We start from the raw sequence: 17,056 nt of genomic DNA, 5'->3' as shown, positions 1-17,056 counted from the left end.
TAGGATATTTTCCCGTGATTGTGGGAAAGACATTAGAATTAGAAACCAGCTCACAAAGTAGTCAAAGCCCTAATGCTTTGGTTCCTTATTCTGTTCTCATTTTCCAAAACTTTGGAAGCATAGGAATCCATTACTCAATTTAGATTCCTGTCTTATTGCCACAATTCACCAAAAAGTTACATAGCCTTAGATTTACTGAGTGTGTACAGTTAACCCTATTGTTGGTGTCTGACAGTGAATGTCATTTCTCTTTCTACATTTCTTTTGCAAACATGAAAGTTTTCACAGCCAGGGGCCAACCCTTAGGCAGAAAGTAGGGAAGGGGGCAGGGATGACAGACTAGTTAACTGATGGATAGTATTGTGGTTCTTCATTAAGTGTTATCCTTTATGTTAGTGGACTCATACTACTGTAAGAAGAACAAACCAATTAAACCCACTCCCCCAACCTTGTAAAATTAGAAGAAGGAAGATTACTACAAAGAAAAACTAGGAAAAGGCAGCACAAAGTAGTAATAAGGGAATTTAAAATGCAAAAATTAAAAGAGTGGGAAAGAGTTTCTGTACTGCAATTTACCAAAAGATGTGACCGTGCTAAAGGAACAGTTCACCAATGTTCTTATCCATTTTAATTTGTGTAAATCTTTTTTTGGTAAAGCTGCAGGAATGAAATTAAACTACTTTTCAAGGTGTCTTTATTATGCCAATATAAGCTTTTTATTCATCCTAACATACATTTTTTTCTGGTTTTAATTTGTGTGTGTGAGTATGTGTCTATATGGCATAGAGCAAGAAGGAGAATGATAATAGCTCCCACTTTTGTCCTGATTTATAGTTTATAGAGCACTTTGTTCACAAAGTTCAATGAGGTATGTGTTGTGACTATTATTGTCTCAATTGTAGACACGGGGAGGCTCAGGTTTTAACCTGTTCAAGTTCACACAACTACATAAGCATTTATTAAGAATCTAGTATGTTTAAAGAACTATATTAGGCACTGGGAATGCAGAAGACAAAAAATGTAACCATTTCTCTTCTTAAGAAGCTTATATTCTCCAAGGCATGGAGAGCTACAACTTACCTACTGATAAGCAAATACAAAACATATATTTTGTTATTGGAGCATATACATTTCCACAGAGTTACTGGAAGTAGCCAAAGTTACCAGATAGCAACTTGGGAATCAGAGAAGGTCTTTTGGAGAAGGAAAAAAGGAGCAAAGGAGGAGAGAAAAAATAATGAATCAGAAAATAAAATCTACAAGCCTAAGACAAAACAAAAGAAAGTTTTGGAAAATGTGTGCTTGACATAAAAGAAAGTTTCTAAAAGTTAACTCTTTGGAGGGGAGGTGAGGAGGGGAAGATTCTGAGCTACTCAATTGGACAGGGAAAGAAAAGGAACAAAAGAAGTAGATAAAGGAGGAAAAAAATGAACAATTTAAGTCTTTAAAAAAATCACAGAACTTGAAGTAGTGTAGGCATTCTGGTGGTAGAGAAGCCAGGGTAATAACCAGCATCAAAGTAATGTAAGTTAAACTAGTACCAAGGATAAAAGACTGACTTAATATAGAGGATAAAAAGCCCTGTATTCAAATTCCATTTTTCACACTTGTTGCTAATGTGACCTTTAGCAAGTCACTTAAAAATCCTGGGTTCTAGTTTCCTCATATGTAAAATGAGATGGTTGGCCACTGAGGTTCCTTCCATCTCCAAATCTAGAATTCTGTGACCAGTGAGACCCACTGCACTATCTTAGCAAAGATATGTGTCTGGCAGTCAGCAAGAGGCCAAAGCATGTCTCCAGAGAATTGGCCAGAGACCAGGTACAGTTCTGTGGGAGATGCCCTAGATCAGGAAATCAGGGGTTCCTAATTGCTTCTTTTCTATTTTGCAAATAACTAATTACATAAAAATGTGACAATTCTGAGAATTAGTTAATTTTACTTTTTTATCCTACCTGTTGGACTGCTAAAGTATAGCTGTTCTTAATTTTAGCCAATTTCAGTTACCCTTAGGTAAGCTTTGATTTAGAGCAGTTCTGAGACAAATAAATGCTTTTATAAAGTGTAAACAGTTCAATATAGTAGAAACCAGTGGACCTAGATGAAGAAGCCTGTTAGCTCTCTAATTCGCTTTCTGTCTGATCTCAGAAAAAGTCACTTAATCTTTATATTATGATAGTTGTGTATATTGTTTTGCTTACTTAGTAGAGTCATATGCCTCTCTTGCTTCTCTGAATTCTTCATATTTGCTATTTCGTATGAAGCAGTAATATTCATGCACCACAATTAACTACTCTCCTAGTGGATGAGCAACTCCCATTCTTCCCTCCTATAAAAAGTGCTGTTTTGAATACTCTGGTATGTTTCTAGCAGTGGGAACTCTGAGTCTCAGGGTATCAACTTTATTAATTACAGATTGCTTTCCAGGAGAATTGGAGTAATTCACAGCTATACAAATAGTCTCCAGTTGGCTCTGTCTTAGCATAGTCCCTACACTTCTCATTTCTGAAAAGTCCTTTCCTCTTTCTGCTCCTTCTTTGATCTAACCTCGTTCCCCCCTTCCACAATAGAAAATCAGAGTAAGATTATGCCCATGCTTATAAAAGTTAAAAGCCAAATTGCTAACTATAAATTGAGTTTGAACTTCACAATCCTGTGAATATTTCAATTATTCCCCCTAAAATTTGTATCAGATAACTAGGGATTATAGTTTGTCAATTGCAGTGATGAAAACACAAGTCATACAGTAGTTACTAAGTGAATGTGCATTTCCTTGAATTGATTGTGGACATGTAAAATACAAATTGTCAGGAGATATATAACTCAGTTGGAATTTTCACACACCCCAGGGAATGTGCAAAATAAGGGGGAAGGCAGTGAAAATGTTAGCCTGGCAAATTGCTAGGAGCTAAATTAAGATAAACTAGAAAACTGTGCTTTTCTTTGCTTTAAAATTAGATGAGTTATTTAAAAATTTGCTCAACACCATGCTTTTTCTGTTTTAACTAGAAAAGCCTTTAGTCTGACTAATGAATTAATGTAACTGTTAGTTTTTAGAAGATGTAAGATCTATAAAACTGAGTTGATAGCCTTTCAAGAGGAGAGGAAAAATACCAAGTCCTAATACCCTTTCAATTTTTAGTTTGAAAAAAATTGATTCTAAAATGAAGATTGTGATATTTAACTTATTAATTTTGCACTATATAAACCATAGAAGAGTAGTTATTTAATGAAATAAATGGAGTGATCTCAAGTGAACTAAAGAATATGGCACTGTTTTTTTAAATGTGATTAGTGCCATATTAATGCTAAAAGAGTTTTGTGTTGATTTGTGTCCCTGCTCCAGCATAATCCCTATCAATTCATATATTAAATAATTTTTAAAAATTTCCCAAAGTCACTAAACAATGCATATTTTTGACCCAGCAATATTCCTACTTGATTAATACCCCAAAAAGATTAAAGGCAAAGGGAAAGAATATGTATAAGAATACGAAAATATTCATGGTAGAACTTTTTGTGATAGCAAGAGACTTTTGGAAATTTGGTGGATGTTGATCAGTCAGAAAATAGCTAATCTGATGATATTGTATTAATATAATGAAATATTACGTATTTATTTATTGTAATAAATGACAAAAGAGATGATTCAAAGAAACCCAGGAAAACCTTCATATGAACTGATGTACAGTGAAATGAACAGAAGTAGGAAAATAATTCATATCGTGACTACGGCATTTTAAAGAAAACAACTTGAAAAGACTTGAGAACTCTGATTAACGCAGTGACCCAATAATGATTCCAGGGGACTGAAAATGACAATACTTCCTGCCTCAATGCCTAATATGTGGATTTGTTTTGTGCAATGGGGCTATTTGATCCAAGGGAAGGTGAAGGGGGGGCTCTGTGTGTATGTGTAATTAAGGGGAAAGGGAAACTTTTTTTTTTTAAAAGAAAAGAAGCAAAAAGTTCAGAAAGGCATCTTGCCAAATTTACATGTTGAGGGTCCTGCTAGGTAGCTCAGTGGATTGAGAGTCAGGCACAGAGATGGGAGATCTTGGGTTCAAATTTGACTGCAGACATTTCCTAGCTATGTGACCCTAGGCAAGTCACTTAACCCCCATTGCCTAGCCCTTACCATTCTTCTGCCTTGGAACCAATACACAGTATTGATTCCAAGATGGAAGGTAAGGGTTTTTTAAAAATAAGTAAATAAATAAATGAATTAATTAATGAGTGACTAAATAAATTAATTAATTAATTTACATCTTGAATTTTAAGATGAAAGTTATTTTTCATAAATATTCATGGTTTCATATTCATATTCCTCTTTTAATCACCTTTCCATGAAACCATGTCAAATTTACTGTTGTTTGTTAAGTATATAATGATAACAAAAATAAATTTTAAAAGAAGGCAAGGTAATAATGTTTTTTTTAATAATTATTTTGTTTTGGTAGGTTTCCCATGGGCCATTCACAAAATTTGTCTCTTTGACCTCCAACCAGGTTCATGTGGAAAATCTAAGAAAAGAATAAACTTTGTCTTAACTAGTGGCATTCTTTTCACTTCCAAACTAGCTACCTTTAAGATCATTCATTTAGGTTTATCAGTCATAAACAATCAATGTTAAAAAATGAATAATTAATTAAATCCTGTTCCCCAACCCATCCCCCCACCTCTCCTCCAACAATACTAAGCAAGCCACACAATCATTTCCTTTTATCTATATTGTGAGGTTTTAATTCCTTAGCCTGGCATTTGAGACTTTCATAATCTGTCACTGTCCTTCCCATCCATAAAGTTGTAATCCTTCATTCTATCCACCTTAGGCTAGCTTATCTTTCACTACTCTCTAATATGAACCCTTTATACTAAAAAAGAGGACCTGGGGTCAAGTCCTGACTCCTCTATTTACTACTTGTATGATCTTGTGCAAGTTACTCCACCTCCACAATCTGTAAAATGAGGAAGTTGTACCAGTTGGCCTTCAGTGCCACTTCTAGCACTAAATCCATCATGACCCTTTAAATAACATCCTTAGCTAAGACTTAACTTTGCTCAGCTCTGGCCTCAACCTGGAATGCCCTCTCTCTTCTTTCTAAATCCTACATCCAATTACACAGTCCAAGTAAAGGCTTAGCCCCACTCTGAGGACTATTTAAACCTCTGTGATCTGATTTTTCTCAATTCCTACAGCAACTCTAAAAATGTAAATATATTTAAGAATTTTTATTAAAGTTTTACCTATAGGTTGGACATTAATTAATTGGTGAGGGAAAAGCATAGAACTAGAATGTGATGTCTCACTTTAAACTGAGAAAGCTTTTCTGCCATTGCTACTTTTATAAATTCATGGCTTTTAATGTACCTAGTATAGTGTTTAAAATTCATTTATCATTATGTGTCTACTATAAGCAGAGCACTTTCTGTCCTGGTAGAAATGCAAAGATGAATAAGATATCTTTGCTGCTGTTTTCATTGACCTTATACTCTATCATAAAGAAGGATTTTACACATGATAACTGGTGCACCAGAGTGACTATACTATGAAATGGGATAAACTCTTAACAGTAGCAAAAATATTTTTTTTTTAAGTCAGGAAAAGGAAGGCTATTTCCTGAGTTGAGAGGGTGAAGGATCAATAAAGGCTTCATGAAAGATATGATATGGCTTTTGAGTTTGACTTGGAAGGTCGGAGAGTAGAATTTGAGCAGTAGGAGAGATGGGCGACAGGTGTATTTCTTTATGTAGGAAAAGATCTGACCAAAAGCACAAAAGAGGAGAAAACAGGAGATAGGAAGTAAGATTAGTCCAGTACCTGACACATAGTAGGCACTTAATAAATGTTTATTGATTGATTAAATATCTGTTTTGTGCAAAGAGAAGTAAATGCTATACACTGAGTATCCAAAGGCCAAAAACACACACACACACAAAAAAAAAAAAACAGTGCAAGAAACCTATTTTCCAGAGATAGGAATCTGAATTACTTAGATTCTGGGTTCTTTGACCATAAAACTTAAATAAATTCTCTTTAAAAATTAAAATTAAAAACCATTTAAATATAATTCTAGAATATATGAGTAGAAAATGAACTGTAAGAACAAAGAATTGTGGTTCTTTACTTGTAGTCGCTGTGCAGAGGTACACAATTATTTTTGGAATATGGGTCTGTGCATATGTGTATGTGTTTATGAGACAGAGCACGATTCCTAGTATAGAAAATATATCAAGTGTAGAACTACTTCTCAAGAGACATCATGGTATAGTGAAAATATCTCTACATGTGGAATCAAAATCTCTGATTTCATATCCTGACAGTACTACCTAGAATCACTGATTTAGAGGTAGAGGTCATCTTTTCCTTAACCCTCTTGTTTTACTGATGAGGAAATTGACACTCAAAGCAATGACTTAAGATGCACTCAGAGCACATAAACTAGCAAATATGGCACAAAATATTCAAATAATACTTTGATGAATCTGTGAGTTTGTTAATATGAATACTGCCTGAAGTGATAGATTTCATGTTTTAAGAGAAATAGATTTATTAATTGTCAAGTATGGTTTTAAAATATTATTTAATTTTAATTCAGTTTGATGATCTGTTCAGATAATTATTTTCTTAAAAAAAACTTTACTGTTTCAAATGGTAAACACTGACTAGAACATTGGTCATAAAGTGTTCAGGAATTAAACCAGATCCAGGATCTCATAAGCCCTGTGTCAAAAAACATTATCTCTCTTTTTGCCCCAGGGTTGTTATGATCTGGTGACCAGTTTTATGGAGACGAACATGGGAATCATAGCTGGAGTGGCTTTTGGAATTGCATTCTCCCAGGTATGGTATATGCTCATTTGTTCCATGGTTTAGCTACTTGTTGATTAAATGATGGTTACTCTGCTCCTTTACCCTCATTTCTTATCCAGCTTTCTTGCCACTCTTTCAGTCTTTACATTAGGAAAGGCTGATGTAATGGGGATAGAGCTTAATGCTTATTAGTCCTTAGGTCATCTGTTTATTGATTTTCCTTTTTCAGCTTAAATGAAGTTTTTCCATCAAGGGAATATCGGTTACAGTTCAACTAATGACTAGCTCTAGAAAAACAACTTGCCTTTCCATTAGGTCAAATAGAGGTTAACCTAACAAAGCACTGGCTTAATCAGAACATAAACAACTCAAAACATCAAATAACTGATGCATATTTAGGAAAGGCTTTTTCCTTCTTTTGCTAGTTGACCTGCTCCCCTTTGTTACTATGGTATTTGTGGCAGGTCTCCACCATTAATGGGGCCAGTTTCATTTCACATTCATTCCCAGTATTAGTTGCTATTTTCTTTTTTTCCTTTATCATCTGAAATGTTAGGTAAAATTTTTCCTGTGCCCATGTTCTAAAAAAAGCCCAACTTTTCATTTAGGTAGTCCTGTAAATTAATTTGGACTTCAGGCCCCAGGAATCGAAGAAGATTAAAACAACTCTAAAAACGTAAAACATATTCAAGGAAGCAAACGAGCTGCTCCCCTCCTCCCCAATATTTCTTAAAACAAAGGGCATTCATTTAAAAACCTAATGGAGGCTCAATTATTGCAGATGTATTCTTGTTGCAGTTTTAGAATTCCTTATTTTACAATTATAGTTGAGTTTTCCAAGCCTTTTAACATACATTAAGCATTAGTAGGAAATCACAGAGAAGCCAGAAGTGATCAGAAACAAAAGTGAATTAAATGCTCCTAGCATTTCTGATGTGATATCTCATAAGTATTATAGGTGGGTTACAAGTCAGGGATCTCCTAATTCTAGCCCTTTCTGCTCTATCATAGGGTTATTGTAAGTTGTAGTGTACTTACAGTACAGAACTTCAGTAACATCTTGTCTACTAGGGTGGCACAATCTTCTAAAGTGGATCCTGAATACTATGGGTGATGCCAATAGGTAGGGTTCACTGAATGGTCCTTGAAATGCAGCCCTCTCTGGATTATTGAAAAAGAGCTAATGTTTAGCATACTGGTAGTGTCATGCTGTATTATTCAGGAAGGGCAGATTTGAATAGGTATTTAGTACCAGGGAGCTTTTTTCCCTAGGAAAAAAATGTCTATTTTGTTTAATTTGCCCTGATGAATAACCAGAGAAACAGTATAGGTTGGTGGCTAGACAGCTAGACCCAGTGTTATGGGAAGACTTATAGTCAAGTCCTGCCTCTGACACACACTGGCTCTATGACTGGAATCTTAGTTTCCCCATCTGAAAAGTGAGAATAACAATAGCACCTACTTCACAGATTTCTTATGAGAATCAAATAAATTAATGTGTATATATAAATATATAACATAAACACTATATAATATAATGATACAATACATACTTATGCATATAGTTATATACATATACTTACATGTATCATAATTATTATTCTATTATTCCTGTTCCATTTTTTAAATCTTATTCTTAAGAAGTTTTCTTCCATATATGAAACTGAAATCTTCTTTCCTCTATTCTCCCCATTTTTCCTATTTCTGCCTTCTAGGGCCACAAAAACATCCCACTTATGCCAAACTACAAGATACTTGAAACCAATATGTCTCATCCTTTCTCTCCCCAACGAGCTTTTTTCCCCCTTTCTCTTCCTCAAGCTAAATGTCTCTAGTTCCTTCATTCAGTGTTCCCTTTATCTAACTGTCATGCTATTAATATATGTCAGCTTGACTGTCCTTTCTAAAATGTAATACCCAGAACCCAGTACTCCAAATATGCTCTAACCAGGCAGTCAAGTGGGACTATCATGTCCCTTATTTTGGACGCTACTTCCATTAATGTTACCTGAGGTCTTCTGGAGCAGCCATGCTATATGTAGTAAACTTGAAGTATTCAGCTAAGTCACTGAATGTTTGTTTACCAGCGCCTACCCCCTTCCCTTCCAGACCCATATAAGCAATATAAATGCTTAAAATTCACCTGGCACTTACTTTTCAGGAGGCACTGATTGGGAAAGGAATTAGACCACCACAGGTCTTCATTCTGGATACTTCTCCGTAGTACCGAGAAAAGAGAAAGTTGGGATACAGTCCTCACTTTTTAGCCAGTCATTGGGAAGAGTTTCTGCCATAACTAAGCCAGTAGAACTCACATGCCAGGGATGAATAAAAGATAGCAGCTCTCTGTAAACCTTAAAGCATTTATATATATTTACTTATTGATGTGTACAAAGTGGTCCTCAGAACAACCCTGTGAAGTAGGTGTGCAAGAGCTGCAGTCTGCGTTTTATAAGTGAGGACACTTTGAGGTGTGCAGAAGCCATCAAATATAGGAGAGACCTTCATAAACTTGGACAGAGAAAGGAGGATGATCTCCTTGTTTTCTCAGTAACACTCTGGCAGTGTTTACAGCTTCCTATTACCGATATCAACACTGGGATTTGGTGTCCTCTGAAATGATTTCACCTTCCCCCTCCTTCAGAGAATTCTGATGTGCGGACTACAGCAACAGTGGTGCCCATTGCCCAGCGCAGCCAAGATGGATCACTCAAATGGGACTGATGTAAAATAAACATGCTAAGTATGTGGCCAAACTAAAATGTTCCATTATCTGGAATTGTGAGCTTTGGTCACATATGTTAAAGTGGCGCAGACTCCATGCTCCAAGGAGGCATTGCCCACTCTTGAGCCTGTCCCAACATTTCAACATTACTCTCTAGATTAATAAATTTCCCTTTTTATTTTAAGCTAAGTTTTGGAGTCTTGCATTCTTTCAAAAGGTGCCTGTCCTGGACCCAGGGCTCACCTCAAATCACCTTACTGCACCTGGAGAATAGAAGCATTCACCAGGAGGAAATTAGAAGCTTTCTTGCCATCTGAGGGTCTTTGCTGGTTGGGTTTATGCCATGACTCTTCTCCCTCTGGTCTATAGCCTTCACTCTTGCCTGCTTTCTTAACCCTCTCTATGTTGATTGGTTACCAGTCATTTTCATTGCTCCTGTGCTGAAACGAGTGCCCCTGGGTGGTTCTAAACAGTGTTATAGCTGGGGCTAGAGGTGAACCTAGAGCTTGTTCCCTAAGGACTAGTGTCAACAGGCTTCCTTTGATGTGAAAAAGCTCTTTCCTCTTCCATTTCCTACTTGCAAAATAAAATCTTAAAGGTGCATAGTTCCCCAGAGAAATTACTGATGAGAAGAAAGGCAAAGATGTGGACAAGGCTGATGTTATAGTATTGTTTTGTATTATAGTATTGTTTTGTTGGTCATTCAGTTGTTACTAATTACAAAGTCCTTGTTCAACTAAATATAAATAATGACATGAATCTCCCTAACTAAATTGTTCGGGTCAGGGTCCCCAAGAAATCTAGATGGTCAAGGGGCTTTGGTTTTACAGCATAGAACAGGCTCCTTCTTGTCTTTTGTATTTCCTTATTTTCAAGTAGAGCTATTGTTTTATTTTGCAGTCTTGGCAATAGTATGTCAATGGGAACTTTAAGGAAAAAGATTAGAGTACTTTGGTAGATTTAGGCTATATTATATGGTTCTAAATAAAGAAGAGCAATGATATACAGCAGTCACAGGGGCCATCTCCCAGTTTGTAAAATAGAAATGCATTCTGTGTGTGCCAGTTAATCAGATACTTGTCTAATCTGAATAAAGATGGATGGAATTTCCTGTATTCAGGTTAATAAAGTCTGGCAGTCATGCGTTGTTTATTGACCTGGGTTAAGTGAAAGGACAGATACAGTCTGCCTTCGTGTATGGAACATGACTTTATTTTTATGAAGATAAAATATTTGGTGTTAATTTTTTATCATAAAATACCTTGAACAGCAACATCTCCTCCTTTATCCTACTTTGATAAGTAAGGAACATTGGGAACACAATTATTTCTCAACTAGAGAGAAGAAATACTGATTTGATAGAAATCAAATGTCTCCACTTGTAGGAATAATAATTATTATTCAAAGCTGTGTGAATGAGTTGCTAGAACTTGTTTCTGGTAGTATTGAAAATCTCCATTTTATAAGAGGAGGCAATTGAGTTTCAGAGGTTAGTAATTGACTTGTTCATCATTACAGCTAATAAGTGATAACAATAAGTTTGGGAGCTGGGATTTGAATCTAGATCTCCTAACTACCAAGTCCAGGCTTTTTTTTTTTTTTTTGCTATGTCATTCTTCCAGTACAAAAAGATCAGCTAGAGATAAAATATCCCTCTAAGGTCTTCAAAATAGTGAATCTCAACTTTTGTTGTCTAAAATAAAATCCAATGCTAAAGCAAGCTCACATAGTTTCATGTGATTTGAATAAGCTTCAATTTTAGTACAGTTTTTGGGAAAGCAAAATTCTTTTTACCGGAAGATATAAAATAATCAGATTGTTTTCTTCTAGGCAGATGAGAATGTTTATGCTTCAAAAACAAAGAGCAGAAATGAATTTCGAATGAAAAGCATTTTCCTGCCTGTTTTGTAGTTATGGTTTCAACGATAAAGTTACTAGGTTCAATACTTAAGAGCTAGATGTCTCCTACTTTTCTAAAAAAAAAAAAAAGCAGAATTGTGTATTTCCCTGAAGGCCATGGATTTGCATATCAAGAATATTTAACATAATATTCAAGGACTTGTGTGCTAAAATATTTTTCATGCTAAATGTCTAAAAACTACAAAACATGAAGTTAAAGGATTATATTATGAGTATGCAAACATATGTGATGACAGAGAGAAAAGGAAGCAAATGTCAGAAGATATATCTGGTGAAGAAAAGATTGGGGGCTTTTAAGAAAAACAATTTTAAAAAATCTCTATAAACCTTTTGTCAAAAATTAAATAGCTTAGGGGCAGCTGGGTGGCTCAGTAGATTGAGAGTCAGGCCTACAGACGGGAGGTCCTAGGTTAAAATCTGGCCTCAGACACTTCCCAGCTGTGTGACCCTGGGAAAGTCACTTAACCCCCATTGCCTAGCTCTTACCACTCTTCTGCCTTGGAATCAATACACAGTATTAATTGGCTCCAAGATGGAAGGTATGGGTTTAAAAAATTAAGTAGCATATAATCTCTTGAAATTCAGTGGCAAGATAGAATCTAGATCATTACAGGGAGGTGATAGCCTATAAAGCAAACATATTTTTTTTGAAGTAGCATGTCTTGCAGTAGTGATTCCAAGAGCAGAAATCATTAAGATAGAAATGGGTTTTTGGAGAATAAGTTTGTAACCCAAGTCTCTTAAAACCAACTCTCTTCAGCAGGAGTGATCTGTGTCATCCTTGCATGATAGGTGGGATGGAGTTGATAAGAGCAGGAAAGAAGAAAGAGAAATCTGGTCTTGTGGATCTCTTCAAGGGCTTCTATCTTCTAGTTCGGAGAGAGAAGATGAATGATGCCACCCTCTCATTGTGTCACTATGGGGAAAAAAACTGACTTAATAGGAAAAAAGTATGAGAGGGGCTAGTGGTCTTTATCAGGCCAGCCCCCCCCCCAGTCTTTCTGGAGTTTCTTTCTAGACTTTTCTAGCCTAGCCAGAAGCCCCCTAAACAAACTAGAAACCAGATCTCTACACCTCTTGCTTTCATTAACTCTGCTTCACCCATCATACAGAAATGGGACATTGAGAACCCCATACCAATGGAGCTCTGGTCATAAGTGTAGATAGATGTATAAGAGAGACGAGGAGATTCTTTGGTTGACAGAATTATATTCTTGTTAAAGGGGGAGGCAGAACTGGTTAATAATGTAGGAAGCAGTTTTGGTTGGGGCAAGATAAAAGGAATTAAGAGGCTCAGGCAAGATAAATGAAGATTAAGAAGAAAAGGATGTAAGTATAAAACACATTCAAAGGGATAGACTTTTATATATTGCTTCTTCGTTACTTTAAAATCCTTTTCTTTTCCTATATTTTCCCCTAAAAATTCTCTCCTTCCAATTCCTGTTTTGATTACTCAGTCTATTAACTCCTCTGTTCTTTAGAATAACTGAGCTTTGCTCTTCCACCCTTTCCTCAACACATATTTTTTTAGTCTGTAGCAATTAATTCTGTTATTGGTGCTCTTTTTCTCATTTTGTTTGTGACCCTATACTTATTGGGGATGCTGCAGAGAGGTACAGGTTTGGATCCAAAGACCTAGAGAGACTGACCATTCAAGAATAAATGTGCTAATCATAAGTAAAGGAAGTATAAGATTCAGATCCCTTGAAATATAATATCTCTTTCCCATTCTTCTCCTTTTCACTGCCCCCCACTCCCCTTCCCTTCAGGTTGCATTTGTGTAACCAAACTGGGCCAATCAAGGCCAGAGGTGACAGGCTTCCTCTGCTTAGTGCCACCCCTCAAGAAGAGAAAAATATAATTGGAAAATGCTTAACAAAATAAATAAAAATAGAATGCAACATAAATAATGTTAATTTGTGTTTTTCTAAGTCAATATGCAATTTCCAAATCTCCTTTTCTGTTAAATTTTAATTCCACTGATCCAGGTCATCTTGATTGTATGATGCCTGATCATCACTAAGACCAGTAAGTGGCAGGAGGATGAATATGTGAAACACTGTACAACATTCTCTCTGAATTACAGTTACCCAATTTTATAGAATATTATGAGTGGCAGCTGAAGCCAAGAACTGTCATTAAACATAAAATGAAATAATAAATGTGGTTAAATTGTTTAAACAGTAGGTGTTTGCTTGGCAGAAAAAGAGGAATGGGCTTTGAGGAAGAAACATTATATTACAATGTTATCATTGTGCTGCCACTGTAAGGATTTTGCTTTTCCAGAGATAACAAATCAAAATTTGCCCAAGAATTCTTGGTGTCACCAGTTTTTTATCCGATTCATCCGTGCCAGAGCATGAATAAAGGACCTATTTCTCCTACTGAAGCAATATTAGCACATGACATGTTTTATTTTATTCTATCTTAATTTATAATTTATTAACATGTCTTAATATTTTTATGAGTCAGGATTGTACTTGAGTATTTTTAAATTTTCTTTCGAGAACTAAGCTAGAAATCACATCCAAAATTTCAGATGCTCTGATTTCATTTACATTTAGGAGCATCAGTGACCGTGAAATCAAAGTATTTGCTATAACCTCCCATTATTGTACCTGTTTCCTTTTTTTTGAAAAACAAGCCAGAGAAGGGAGTATCCAAAGTAAAGTGGCAATGGTGTCTATAGGCCAGAATCTTTTAAAGGACATGGAAGAAATCTATTTGAGTGTCTTGATTCTTTTGCATTTTTCTTCCCTACAATAGCTGATTGGTATGCTGTTGGCCTGCTGTCTGTCCCGGTTTATCACTGCCAATCAATATGAGATGGTGTAATGAGAAGGCAAGTTTTATTTATATTTATTTTTATTTGTGGGTAAAGATACTCCTCTACATATATGTATGTGCCCGATAGCCATTGCCCTCGAGGTTCAGTTAAGAGGCAGATATCAGACTGCCAAGTGGAGGGTCGACAATAGGGAGTGGCCTTCATCCCAGTTTTGATGCCATGAAGGCAGCATTGGGAGGGAAGGCTATCACGGATATTTCGTAAATGTTTTCCTTTACTCAGTCCATGTTTAGACAAACGTATTCCTTAAATGGCTACTTTTGTCAGGCCTTATGCTGATGAATAGATCCAGCTATTAGTAAGCACTTCCTGTGTGACGGGCGTTGTGCTAAGTGCTGGGGATACACATGTACAGAAACGGGGAGGGGAGAGAGGGGCAGGGGAGAAGGAGAGAATGTGCGCACATAATGGCCAAACGGAGTGGATGGAGAAGAGGCAGGGAAGGCAGTGAAGTGACCGGGAGAGTTGTGAGTGCCGGGCGCTGAAGAGAGAAAATGGAAGTGGGGCTGTGCTTGATTGCCATCAAACAGCTCATGACACAGAGCCACGATTCGGCGTTACTGCCAGACCGAATGAACTCATTCGTTGGTTTTCTTCCTTAGTCTTTCAGGGATGCTGGGGAAAGAAGAAGCCTGTTTCCAAATTGGAAGTTGCCACAGTCTAGGAAAAGTTTCAAGGAATATTAGAGCACACTACACACACTACACACACTCACACACACACACACACACACTCGTGTACACTCATGTACACTCGCACGCCAACAAACACAGTCTCAGCTCCACTTGTCAAATCGTCCCATGCCTAGAGTTCCATTCTGTGAAGTACTGCTGTGCCACAGAGAGTAGCCCAATCATTGTACATCTAGTGCTGTACAACACTCCATCTTCACAGGCTCTGCATACGATGGCGCTATGGCTGTGCCCTTGGCCATACTGTAGTCGCCTTGTAAGTTAAAGGTAATCCATTAACAGCGTTGATCAGACTCTGCATGTAGTGACTGGAGGGCATCTCTAGCCTTCCACCGATGAATAAATGTTGCACATGTTCATCTAAACAAGTATATGAAATATATCTCTTGGTTTAATCTTTGTTTTTTGTTTCACTGACTGCTTTACTAAGGACTTTTCCTCCCTCTCCTCAAACTATCCTTATCCTAGAAAGAAATGCCAGTAATTGACCATGAAGATACTCAGAGGGAAATTTTTGAAAATGTCATGCTTGAAGGAAATTGTTTTTCTTGATTTTTAGATGATATCTTTGATTATTACTCTGTTGTATGCCTAGTATGTATATAGACTGTTAAGTGAATTTTTGCCTCTAACTTTGAACCTGTGTAGTACTGTTATAAATCTGTTATTGCTCACTATGAAGGCAATAATGTCACCTCTTTTTTCCCTGATGATAATATAAACTAATACTGATTGTGCTGTACTTTGACTTTTTTTCTTTCTATAATTATATTTCTTTCATGCATTGATGTTACAGTTGTCAAGAATATCATCAAATTGATTAAAAATGAGTATAATGGGAGGAGCAAAAAATTCAAAACCTTTAAGAAATATAAATTTTTAAATAATGCCTCTGTCTAGCATGCCAAGAATGCATTGATATTGTGAACATTTGTGATACATGTGTTAATAAATGGAGCCATTATGGATATATTTGTGTTTTGTTTTGTTTTACTTTTATTTACTTTGCTACTTCCCGACTTTATTCCCCAACTTACACGCACCCTCTCTCAAAACATGAAGCCTAACTATGGAAGGTTTGATTTCTCAGTAAGTAGTTTGAAAACTTTGGAGACCTTTGTTAAGCAGATGTTTTTGTATGAAGAAAAAGAGTTGCCAAAATGATTTTAAATCACCACCTCAAAATCCTGTGAAATGAATGTGAACAATTTTGGTAGAATGAATTGCAGGGTCCCCTTCCCTCTTTCTCATCATGTGGATAAAGTTTATCCAGTCTATGGACAAAGATGTATTATTCAACTATTCTAACATCCAGATAATACTTTGCACAGTTATACTAAAGTATGAATTTCTTACACTTGATTAAAGGAACATTTTAGTTTAAATGAGTTTCAGTGATGGTAAATGTGTAGAACTCATGGGGGCTCAGTTCCTACATAAATGAAAAAGATGGCCAATAATATCCTCACAACCTAGGGAAAGATGAAATTGTTATTTCTGAGCAGCCTATAATTAGTAAATAAAGAGGTGGGTTTCTAAGCCAACCTAAGAATTTATTACCTGTATCTCTTCATGAAAAGTTACAGAATTTTATACTTTTACATAAATATTCTCATTAGTTCCTTATAAGCCATAGCCTTATTTACAGAGAAGGAAACCAAGGCTTACAATATGGGTTTACAAAGTACTTGTCCAAGGTCATTAAGTGAGTAAATAAATTTAAAAAGTAAAAAGCATAGCCAAATCATAAATCTTGGTCTTGTGACACCTAACCCTACTTTTTGCACTGTAATACTATATACAAATAATTAGAAAGTATAACCATCCTCAGTTATAAATTATGTACCCGTTAGGGAGCCAATATTTTTAAAGGGCTGTTTTTTTGAAACATCTATTTCAAAACTGTCCCAATTTTTTACAAAAGTACACAATTTTTGTGGAGTAAGAGAATTTGTATAGCAATATAGATTTTGCAAAATGCTTTACATGTTATCTAATCATTAAAAACTATTATGCCCAATTATATGTCAATAAATATGGCAATCTAGGTAATATGG

The 17,056-nt window shown here is 35.9% G+C and overlaps 1 protein-coding gene across 1 annotated transcript in view; it reads left to right on the top strand.

Annotated features, from left to right (window-relative positions):
• TSPAN7 (tetraspanin 7) overlaps positions 1-15,969 on the top strand; it is a 122,625-nt gene extending 106,656 nt beyond the window's left edge. Inside the window, exons 6-8 of the mRNA XM_001366966.5 lie at positions 6,761-6,844; positions 14,226-14,301; positions 14,910-15,969. Coding sequence (XP_001367003.1) covers positions 6,761-6,844; positions 14,226-14,294 — 153 coding nt within the window. The 3' untranslated portion in view covers positions 14,295-14,301; positions 14,910-15,969. The remainder of the gene's footprint in view (positions 1-6,760; positions 6,845-14,225; positions 14,302-14,909) is intronic.
• Positions 15,970-17,056: the final 1,087 nt, after the last annotated feature.

The sequence above is a fragment of the Monodelphis domestica genome, chromosome 4 (genome assembly GCF_027887165.1).
Source record: "Monodelphis domestica isolate mMonDom1 chromosome 4, mMonDom1.pri, whole genome shotgun sequence".
In the NCBI taxonomy this organism is placed as follows: Eukaryota; Metazoa; Chordata; class Mammalia; order Didelphimorphia; family Didelphidae; genus Monodelphis; species Monodelphis domestica.
The sequence above is the reverse complement of the archived record's forward strand: the minus strand, read 5'-3'. Positions and strand labels throughout refer to the sequence as shown.